Source organism: Hylaeus volcanicus, chromosome 2, assembly GCF_026283585.1.
Source record: "Hylaeus volcanicus isolate JK05 chromosome 2, UHH_iyHylVolc1.0_haploid, whole genome shotgun sequence".
In the NCBI taxonomy this organism is placed as follows: Eukaryota; Metazoa; Arthropoda; class Insecta; order Hymenoptera; family Colletidae; genus Hylaeus; species Hylaeus volcanicus.
Genome location: NC_071977.1, coordinates 15,850,545 through 15,862,778, shown reverse-complemented (window position 1 = coordinate 15,862,778; position 12,234 = coordinate 15,850,545). Strand labels below are relative to the sequence as shown.

At 32.7% G+C, this 12,234-nt stretch overlaps 1 protein-coding gene across 1 annotated transcript in view; it reads right to left on the bottom strand.

Annotated features, from left to right (window-relative positions):
* Positions 1-3,006: 3,006 nt before the first annotated feature.
* LOC128872350 (brain-specific homeobox protein homolog) overlaps positions 3,007-12,234 on the bottom strand; it is a 36,463-nt gene continuing 27,235 nt past the window's right edge. The window contains exon 3 of the mRNA XM_054114957.1: positions 3,007-8,040. Coding sequence (XP_053970932.1) covers positions 7,784-8,040 — 257 coding nt within the window. The 3' untranslated portion in view covers positions 3,007-7,783. The remainder of the gene's footprint in view (positions 8,041-12,234) is intronic.

The following is a 12,234-nucleotide window of genomic DNA, read 5'->3' as shown; positions in this document are numbered from 1 at the left end:
AGCTTGTAATTTATGCATATCTTTTAGATTTCGCTAAAATTGCAATTTACATAGGAAGTTTTAACTACTTTCTACTAATTGGTTAAGAAAAGTATCTTTACTACAATTGTACGAAGTGAAAGTATTAAGTTTTATGTTTTTATGTTTGTGGTTGCTCACTATAGAGTAATGGAGTATAATGATTAGACTGCAGATGTTTATGCATTTATGGCAAATAAAAGTATGGTGAAATTTATAAAAATATGCACAAATGCAAAATTATATAAAATACCAACAATCAAGTAAATATTCCTCTGTTTAAAAAATAAAATGTACTTTCACTTAAATTTCAAGTCTTTATCTGAAAAAACAAATTTGCATAAACATTCACAGTCTAATGGTCATGAATAGACTGCAAGTATTTTACGCATTCGTACCAAGTGTAAATATGTATATGTACACAAATATACAAGGTTGTGTACAAATGTATAAACATATAAAATATGAAAAATAAAATACACGTTACTGCATTTGGAAGACAAAACATACTTTAATTTACGTTTCTGTTCTTTATTTGTTTATAGAACAGTATGAATTCGCATAAACATCCACAGTATATTCAGTAAAATGAAAAAGTTGAGATAAGTCGAAGTGATACGCAAGCTCAATTATCGTAATGGACGTTGGCTCGTGTCAACTTGAAATTAATCTCGTCCTAATTGCTTTCCTTTAACTCGTTGAACCACATTAAGCCCCGAAAATGTCCCAAACGACGTCGAGAAAATGTCATGCTGTTAATTAGTGGAATGGTAACGTTCCACTAAAGGCACGATCATAGTTCCTGACCCGAAACGCCATAAAATGTCAATCGAACGACACTGTTTGTCACAGTGTGATGTGATGTGTCTATAAGCATGTTGCACAAGCCCCCCTAATTTTCCCATTAAAATTCTTCTTGTAATTAATAATTATATCGTAGTTTCCATTATATATATAATTATTAGACTGTGGATGTCTATACAAATTTATACTTTCACAGATACAGAAAAGAAATGAATCCTAAATGAAAGTATACCTTATCTTCTAAACGGTATAATATACAGGGTGTTCAGGTTATTACTAGCCAGCGTTTTTCTCATAAATGGTATATATGACAAAAAAATGAAAGAGGACAAATTTATACTGTTTTTTGTGTGCAATGTAACCAGGTATATAGATCTTTCGTATTTGTACTATTTTCTGAGAAATGAAGGTGACCTTCAGTTTTTTAAATAGAATGGTATATTTTTTGTACAAAAATATGGTAGAGTATCAAATTTTAAATAAAAAAAGTATTTACTTTTATTAGCCCTAAACCTCATGGGTAACGAGTAATTTCACTTTATTACTTGAAAATTTTTTTAACGTAATATCAAGATGGATATTCAAACAAGTGTTCTATGAATTCTTCGTAAAGAAAAACATCAACCTTGTCACCTAGCACTTCATCAGGAGCTTCATGCCTGCACACGTCGCTGTCCTGCGGAAATCTGTGATAAGGTTGAATCTCTATCTTGATATTACGTTAAGAACATTTTTAAGTAATAAAGTGAAATTACTCGTTACCTATTAGGTGTAGGGCTAATAAAGGTCAATATTTTTTTATTTAGAATTCGATACTCTACCTTATTTTTGTGCAAAAAATGTACCATTCCATTTAAAAAACTGAAGGTCACCTTCATTTCTCAGAAAATAGTACAATCTACCTGGCTACATTGCACGTCAAAAACAGTATCACTTGTTCCTCTTGTATCACATCTTGTAACAGTATCACTTGTACAGTTTTTTTTCATATGTACCATTTACGAAAAAAACGCTGGCTAGTAATAGCCTGAACACCCTGTATATGTACATGGGCAAATCCACAGAACTTTTAGATTTGCAATCTCGCGACTTCATTTAATGTTATCTTCTAATGTTTCAATATTTTAACTATCATATGGACGTTTTTAGTGGAAGGTATGATAAAAAAAGAAGTTTTCCATGGGTTTTGTAAAATTTGTAAGCTATCTGAAAAGCCAGGAAGCCGTTAAAAAATTAATATTTTTAAAATTACCTTGTGAATTTAGTAATTTTCAAGTATTTTAAAATAGTTGTAGGAGCGCTGTCGAATATTTTGATGTGACAATAATCGGAAAAGATTGCAGGCATATATGTGAAATGAACCTACAAATCTCATTAATGTGAGATCATTCTATAAATAGCCATATAAATTCTAAAATTTATGCACAAATATTTACTGACTTTAAAATTCTATAAATTCGTTATTCTGCAAGAAAATTAATTTTAACGAAAATAAGTCTGAAAGAAAATTACTGGCCTATCATATAAAATTTCAAGCTGTCACATTATTAACCCATTTGCATCGCTAGCACATATATGCGCGCAATTTACTTGGAAATTGAATTGAAATAAAATATTGGTGATAAGAACGAATTTTCCACTTTTCTGTGTGGTGCAAATGGGTTAATAAATCTTATTATCTGTAATCTTATTACACTGTTAAGTCTTCAACGTAATAAAATTGTCATATAAAAATTTAACAATCAATTCCAAGAATAAAACCCATGGGAAATAGTAACTGATTGCGTAACTATCATTATCAAATCATCAAAATATAGGAGCGCTGCAGTCTTGTCAATAACTGTTTATATATTTGACGATGACCTGATTCGTGGTCGACAGTGTTCACATCTCCACGACATAAACGTGTTCTATAAAAAAAGATAGAATAAATGTTTAAGTTACTATAGAAAAAACTATATTTTAATTTTCTCTCTCAAACAATTGAATATTAAAATAAAAAAATTGTATAAATATCCCCCAATGTTTAAATTACTATAGAAAAAGCCTTGTTTTAATTTCCCTCTTCAGCAATTGGATAATAAGATAATAAAATTTTATAAATATCCCTCAGTACTCGATAATGGCGACACGACGGAAAAGATGTGATAAGGAGGGCAAAAAGAACATACTGCGTAATTACATCGTGACATTTTAATCCCAACTTGAACCACAGGCTAACTTTCTACTTCGCTATAAAAAGTGACACGAAACAGACTAGCTTTAATTACGGCATTTTGCTATAAAAAGTGTCGCGAGAAATCGATTAGCGAGTCATTTACACGTTTACACTTTCTACATTCTTTTTTTCGCTCGCGGAGCTTATCAAAGTCTTATCTTACACCATTTTACGTCCGCTTTTTTTTTTACAGTATCGTTTAATTCTCATTGGCATTGAAAATAGTTCCAAAGCTTTTCTCTCAACGTTCTCAAGGTTTCACTAATTTCCGAATAATTGAAACGAAAATCGCGGAAAACAGTTCTTCTTACACTTCCATATATATATATATATTTTTACACTTATAACACAGTCTCGTAATACGTTTCAGTTGCTAAAAATTAGGCGCACTGGGAATGAAAAACTTTTATTGAAATTGTTGTCTATCTTCGAAGAATCTACATCACTTTGTTTGATCGACAACGTTTCCTTTCTCTACGATTTCGTCGATTAAATCGTTACCAAGATCATTGAAAATTTGATTGGAACCACGATTTTCCTAAATTCCACAGGTTATCCGATAAAATTAGATTGGTTGAATTGCACGAGGAATTTCCCTGGACGATGGATAAATAAATCTTTCTTGAACGATGATCGTTCGAATCAGCGTTTCTCAAATTTTAACTTTTTCTTGATAAAGAATTTTTGGTGAACCTCCAAAAAGTAGAATGGGAAATTCTTATTTTCTTAGTAACTTTGAAACTGTTTTTCAAAAGACTATGTTTAAGTTTAAACAAATTTTCATTTAATTTGGAGTACGTAGAATTTTTTAATTTAGACTGTTTGTGTTGCTTATAAAAGACATCTGAAGTGATTCTTGAGACTTTTTAGTACTATTTATTAATGAAATTAATCTTTCAAGCAAAACTGTCTTCTTTTACATGATAAATTCATTAAAATTCAGTGGTTTTCTATTGCTTTTAACAAGTGGAATGAAAAAGTGACAGACTGTAGAATTTATACATTAATCGTGCATACAAACACGAAAAACACATGCAAAACGTGTGCAACACACATGCACTTATGCGAAATAAAATATAACAATTTATGAGACATTCATCTACATGTACAATGGGTGTAGAATGTATTCGTACACCGATCAATTTCCCAAAAAAACTTTCGTGTGAAATTGTAATTTCTTAACTTCTTTTTTTATAATTAATGATATTTTACATATTCTCGAAAGTATTCTCTAAGATAGATATAGTCCAAACAACATTTACTAGTTAATATAATTTGTGAAATTAACAAAAATATGCGAAAGTGGGTAAAAGTATAGAAGCAATAAGTATTTGTACGATTCTTATGACGAACCATTTATAGTAGAGTTTGTAACGTAAACACATTAGTTTATTGCTTCGTACGAATTAGAAAACATCAAATTTCCAGTAAAATACTTTTAAAAATGGCTCTAATAGAGGAATTGAAGATCCCACTTTGAATAACTAATAACACTAGTTTACAAAATAAAAAAAAGAAATGTACATTCAATGCCACAATTTTTTTCTTATGTATTTTGGCCTACTAAACTTAAAAATCGCAAGAAAAATTTTTTCTTTGGATAAGTTTTTTTTATATGAATTTTTGAATTTTTTTTCGATTTTTTTCTGATATATGCTCACATTTTAGGCCATATCTTGAGTTAGAAACTTCCGATTGGGTCGCGCAAGACGCCATTTTAAAGGTAATCGAATTTCCAACAATTACTTTTTACATTATTTTCCAATCGGTTCAATAGTTTAAGTGTTTAATTTACTTCGTTTCTTTTCTATTATTTGTTTATAGGTGCATGGACAGTTTAAGTAAATGGGTTATAAGTATTTAGTAAGGACTATTGATTATAGGAAGAATGCTTCGGCTTGTTTTTTGTGGGTGTAAAGTAATTTTGACGGAGGTACTGTGCGGAGGTAAGAAGATGACCAGTGGGTCTGATTGAATTTTAATTTACTTCGTTTCTTTTCTATTGTTCGTTTATAAGTCCATGGACCGTTTAAGTAAATGGCTATCAAGGAATGTGGGATGAAAGAATGTTGGGAGACTACATTTGGTTCCTCATCAGAGAAACGAACCCATCGAATAACAGAAGACAAAGTAAAGGCCGCAATTATTTCTAATCGAAATTAATTAAATAAATGTTTCTCTCCTATATAAATAGGAGAAAACTACAAAAACAGAGTAAAATTGGAATTTTTGTACCTTTACTCAATGGTTCCTAACTCCGGTATTTATCCATAAATTTTCTTCAACAAAAGCTTGTTTTCTTCGTAAAAGTGCGATCTATACGTAAACAATAAGAAACTGGACATAATTTGACAATTTCTATTTTTCATAGCGATGGAAGAAATATTCGTGTTCTATTTTAGCCGAAAAAATCAAAGTTTCTCATATATATTGGCTCGTAACACTTAAACTATTGAACCTATTGAAAAATAATGTAAAAAGCAATTGTTGGAAATTCGATTACCTTTAAAATGGCGTCTTGCGCGACCCAATCGGATGTTTGTAACTCGAGATATGGCCTAAAATGTGAACGTATGTCAGAAAAAATCGAAAAAAAATTAAAAAATTCATATAAAAAAAACCTATACATAGACAAATTTTTTCTTGCAATTTTGGAGTTCAGTAGGCCAAAATACGTAAGAAAAAAATTGTGGCATTGAATGTACATTTTGGCTGTAAACTAGTGTAATTTAGTTAATTTAACGCTTAGAAGAGTTGCAATAATTAAACAATCAAAAGAAAATCCCACGAAGGAAGTATTATATACTTGTAAATTAATGAAAATTTCTTTTTTTTAATGAATTTTCAAAAATTAAACAGTTGTGCAAATACTTATTGCTTCAATATTTCTATCGATTAATTGTTTTTTTTTTTTTTTTGTAATTTCGTAACTTACATGAATAGCTATCTTTTTTTTGTTCTCTATCTATTCTAGAGATTTCCGAGAATATGTAGAATGTCATTGTTTATAAAAAATAAGTTGATAAATTACAATTTTACATAGTTTTTGTTGGAAATTGAACGGTGTACGAATACTATCTACACCCACTGTATTTCGCACGTGTTATTCATATCAGTATGCCTCATAAATGTATAAAATCCACAGTTTAGAGATAAATAACGAATAAAAATCTCATTTATTTATGACTTTCCATTATCTTTTTAAATAATTTCACTCTCATCAACAATAAATTGATTAACCTCTTGAAGGATATTGACATATATGCGTACTTTTGCTTCTGTATTCAAATTACCATTGTTTACGATTATAATATCTTCTAGAATGTTAAAGTGGCAGCATATTTGCATGTCAAAATTAGAGAGCTAAGTATTAGATGCTTTTCGGGATATCTTTTTTCCCAGAAGAATTTATATGAAGTTTTTTTAACTTCGAGAATATTTTAGGTATATTTTAAAGTACGTTTGATAATTTTTATAATTCATTTCGTACAGGAATTTTTGTGATATCGCATTTATTTGATTGTTTTTAAACTTTACATATGTTTTGTTTATTTAATACCTTGAATATGAACTAAAAATTGGGATTCAGTCTTTGTGTAAAATATGTTTTTTTTTATTGCTAAAAGCTTAAAAGATTGCATAAAAGATTGCGAAAATTGATACTTTTTCTTTAGATACTCCTAAAAAATTTAGTTCTTAACTTTTTTAACCACAGTTTGGTTTACTTTCTTGGAAAATATGTTAATAATGTAAAGAATTGTGACCTCCAGAATTTTCATCGATAGAGACTTGGACAAAAACTTGCTACAGAGAACAAAGCTGATATTTCAAATATTTCTTTGAGAAATAAATTGAAAAAATTACCAAATGTACGTTAAAGCATGCCTAAAATATTCTCAAAGTTAAAAGAACTTCATTTGAATTTTTCTGGGAAAAAGAAAATCGCGGAAACACTAATAATAATATTAATATTAATATTTGGCTTCTTAATGTGGTTTTATACCTTGCAGCAAAAGGAAAACCATTGCAAATTCGTTCCTCACAATACAATATAATATCACACGAAGCATTCTTCTTATGCTTCTCTACAATATGCTTTCCACCTCGGCCAATTTGAGAAAAAATAATTCACACAATAACTCTTCGAAAATTAGTACCTACTCGCCTCACCTAAATTAATAACTACTCGCTTCTTGAAACGTCCTTCAAGAGCTTAACCGTTACATGCCCTAAGTTTCAAATTTGATATCGGACTTTCAAATCGAATTGTACACTTGCAATTGGTTTGTTTTTAATATTTTTCTGTATGTATGTTATCTTTGTATAATATTCTTTTGAACAAAAGTTAAAAAAATAAACGTCAGCTGTCAAAATTGTTCAAATAATAAATACATTGGTATTTTTAAAAATTTAATTTGGAAAATCAGGCTTCTAAGGGTTCATGGCTTCTCTCAATATAAACAAAACACTCCAAGAAGCATTTCATTCCACTCAGCAATATCCTTCTCCGTCTTGTCCAATTTGAGAAACTCTTATTCAAACGATAACTCCACGGAAATGAACCTTTAAAGTCTTCAGCCATCCTCGACATCTCGATTCGACATCACCACTCACATCCTGAATGTTTAAGGCTCAAACTTTCCCAATTTCCGTGTCCTCGAGGTGCCACTCGAAGATGTTCGTTTCACCCTGAGGTAGGAGCGTGTCGTTGTTAAAAGATCGACACGCTTGGGCTATCTCATTTCAGCGATGTTGACGTTGGATTGGTTGGCCGTGTTGCGGTTGGTGGGACAAGCTAACCGAATGGGGATGCGTCATCTGATGAAAACTCGTCGGCGAACCAACGCGTCTGGATACGTGGATGTTCCCCGTTCGCGTCGGAGACGGCGCCGGCGTTTCGTCGCCCAGGACGTCGATCTCGTCGTCATCGGAGTCCACGGGAGCGTCGCTGCTTCCTCGCGACTCTCTACCGCCGCTTAGCGAGAAATCCACTGGTCGTTCTGCGAACAATCGTCATAAAATACGGTTAACATTTTGGTACATCCTAAATCCCCTTTGGTTCGTTAACATGTTAACCGTCACGTCATCCACAAATGGCTAACAAGAATTTTTACTAAGGAATTACAGTCTGTCTCATAAGAGCGCGTCGGCTATATTTCTGTGAATGTCTATACAGGGTGTCTACGTATAAGTTCGGACATACGCAGAGTGTGAATTCTACAACAAATTTCCAACAAAGAATTACTCTTAGTCATTTTCTTTGTGTCGTCTCATTCTGGAGTATTTTCACTTTTAACTTTTGTTCTGCATTTTCGACTTGACACTCTTTAAACGGCCATAACTCCAAAAATTATACTGCAAACTTAAAACTAAGTATACCATTCGAAAGAGCGTTAAATTTCCCATCTCTCTGATGTCAACCCAAAATTTATAACGTAAATTTAACAAGTGAAAAATTAGGTCAAACTTTACATTGTGATACTTTCAAAAAATTTGATTCTTTCTCAATCGGTTTTTCGGTTTCAAAGACATAGTTTTTTGGCGGGCACTCTTCGGGAAAAACTTCCCCAGTCTCAACTCTTCAATGCTATATAACAAAAAATTTTACAGTGGTATTTGAGGGAAAAAATGACGTTTGAATGCAGAAAAGTGTGGGTTTTTTTAGGTGAAAATCGAAATTTTTCAACAAAAATCGCCTTGTCACTTTAAAATTAACATGACATCGGGTTCGATGTATTTTTTAGTGACACTCATGAGCCTCCTCAATTAGGAAAAAAAAAACGATTTTTTGACACCTGAAACCTCTCCCAACCGTGTGTAGAGTCTGAGAGCGAGGCGAATAATAATTGTTTTTTGAACATGTATCCATAGAATTTTCGTTTTTAGAGACTACTTAATCAAAATCAACCTCGGTGTACCGATAAATGATATGGAGATTGGAACACGATCGATTACACAAAGCAAGAAATCGATGTTTTTGGCACAGGAGAACCGATAAGTTTTGATTTAGGAGGCAGGCATTTTGAACGCTTTTCTGCATTTAAACTTCATTTTCTCCCTAAAATACCACCGTACAATTTCTTTTGATAATACCATTTAAAAGCTGAGACTTCGAGGATGTTTTTCCCGAAGAGTGCCCATCAAACAACTATGTCTTTGAAACCGAAAAACGAATACAGAAAAAGTTAAATGTTTAAAATTTGTCACAATGTAAAGTTTGACCTAATTTTTCACTTGTTAAATTTACGTTATAAATTTTGGTTTCGAATCAGAGAGATGGTAAATTTAACGCTCTTTCGAATGGTATACTTAGTTTTAAGTTTCCACTGTAATTTAGTGGAGTGGCCGTTTAAAGAGTGTCAAGTCGAAAACGCAGAAAAAATATTAATAGTGAAAATTCTCGAGAATAAGGCGACACAAAGAAAATGTCTAAGAGTAATTTTTTGTTAGAAATTTGTTGTAAAATTGACACCCTGCGTATGTCTGAACTCATACATGGACACCCTGTATATTTGTACAAAATTTTATATGGGTCGAATCTACACCTAAAACACTAATACACATTTACCTGGTAAGGTGTCCAATCTCCTCTATTAGCAATTACAACTTGCCACCGTCTCGGCATGCTTTCTATTAATTTTTCGGGGTAAGATGCTGAAAACGACCTCCATATCTTTCGAATATACATTATACTATCGTTATCACCATAGTACGATGATAACGTTTTCCTCTTTCCATCTTTTATAGACCCGACTTCGATGTTTAGGGTCGTTGTCTCCTTGTAATATCCACTGGTCTTTGGTTTGATTGAACCAACGTTTCATGGATGTGAGTCCCCCTTGATATAATTTCAGCATTGTTTGCGCATTCAGATTGTGAGTGGAGATACAGTGGGTGTAGAAAGTATTCGTACACCGATCAATTTCCAGAAAAACTATGTAGAATTGTAATTTATTAACGTATTTTTTATAAACAATGACATTCTACATGTTCTAGGAAATCTCTAAAATAGATAGATTACAAAAAAGGTAGCTATTTATGTAAGTTGCAAAATTAACAAGAAAAAAACAATTAATCGATAGAAATATTGAAACAATAAGTATCCGCACAACTGTTTAAAAGTACTTTCCTGGAAATTTGATGTTTCCTAATTCGCACGAAGCAATAAACTAATGTGTTTACGTTACAAACTCTGTTGTAAATGGTTCGTCATAAGAATCGTACAAATACTTATTGCTTCTATACTTTTACCCACTTTTCGCATTTTTTTGTTAATTTCACAAATTATATTAACTAGTAAATGTTGTTTGGACTATATCTATCTTGGAGACTTCCGAGAATATCTGAAATATCATTGATTATAAAAAAGGAAGTTAAGAAACTACAATTTCACACAAAAGTTTTTTGGAAAATTGATCGGTGTACGAATACATTCTACACCCACTGTACATAAAGTCCCGAAACATCTTGCAATAAAGCAACTCCAAACATGCACTATTATGGGGTGTTTCACACATCTTTGTATTATTTTTTTTTCCACGGGCAGACCAAGCATGTCTAATAGGACACCAAGCCCAAAACAAAGATTCGTCACTCAACACTGTATTGCTCCAATCACAATCACTACTTTCGTGAGCCAACGCCAGACAATTTTTGACAAGTTAGTAGAGAGCATGCAGAAAAGGTGCCAAACTATAATTGCTAATGGTGGATATTGGACACCTTACTAGGTAAATGCGTATTAGTGTTTTAGGTGTAGATTCGACCCATATAAAACTTTGTACAAATATATAAATATTGTTGCGGCGACAGAGTCCTCTCGTCCAAGAAGAGGACTCTTCATCGCAGACGGCGAGGGTAGGAATTTCTCCGTTTAGCTGGGAGAATTCCTATCCGAGAGACCTCAAGAATGAAACATGCAAGCCTCAAGAGTCAAGAGGAAGGGCGAGAATTAGTCAAGAGTTTACCTCGAACCGGAAACTGGAACACCGGCGCCATGCTCAAGGTTTTTGAGCGGTTTTCCTTGAGCCGATGGACGAATGTCGTGGCGCAAGCTGTCTCGTAAAGGCCGCTCAGATAAATGTTTTGCCTGTTACTTTACTTCCTTTTCAGACAGAGGTGTTTGGATATGTGACAGTTCCGAGGTTAGAGGATAGCTGAATGAAATTGCCGCGGACGGGACGTCCGCCTTGAAGAGGAGGGAGCAATGTTGTACGGAGGTATGAAGATGCCGCAATATTGCGAAGTTGTATCGTCGCGGCAGCGTGAAAATGCTGCGACGATCTGAAGTACGATCTGAAGAGCGAGCGGAAGCGGATCGTCGAGATGTTCCCGTTACCAAGAGAACCGGCAACTTTTGAATTGGTAGAACGTCGCCAGACTTGCTATCGAACAGACATGTTTACCGATTGTGTTCTTGTTATTGTTGATAAACGTTTTGAGTTCTTGTTCCTTTTATAAAAGACATGTTGATTATTAAAAATGTCTACTCCTCGAAGTGCCACCACCCCCGGCGTAACAATATTTACAAAAATATAGACAACATGCCCTTGTGACACAGACTGTAAATAAATTAATTCTGAAGATGAGATATTAAAGAAAATAAGTCTCGATAGGATTGGTAACTTTTAAAGAGGTTGCAAAAATGAGTTCTACCATAGATATTAGATTACGTCATTTGTAATTGTATAGAAACGAAAGTTTAGCCTTGTAGGAATTTCACAACACAAAAACGTCCTACATATCTTGTTTCTCACTGTTAGTAAAATACATTTTCTTGTATTTAGTGAAATACAGTTACACTTTTTCAAATTCTTAGTTTTCGTACTCGAGTTACGATACGTGCATCGCTACTGAATGATGAAATGCTTACTCGTACAAATCAATTTCTGTTATGATAACAATGTCCAACCTTTACAAGCGTGTTTACTTTACTAGTCATGAAGCGTTTGAGCATCTTCTTCAATAAAGACATATTTTGAAAATATCTCGAGATCTAATAATTTTTTTGCCATGGTACCCTAATTATTTCTTACGTAGAATGAACAGAAGAATCGATCTATGTAAAAAAAAATACATTTCTATTTAAAGAAATAATGCAATTGTTAGTTGCATATACACTGCTGCATCTAAAAAAAATTGTAAGGCCTACAGATGTAGTGCTCTTCGAATCATTTATCTTTCTCCTTTGGCAT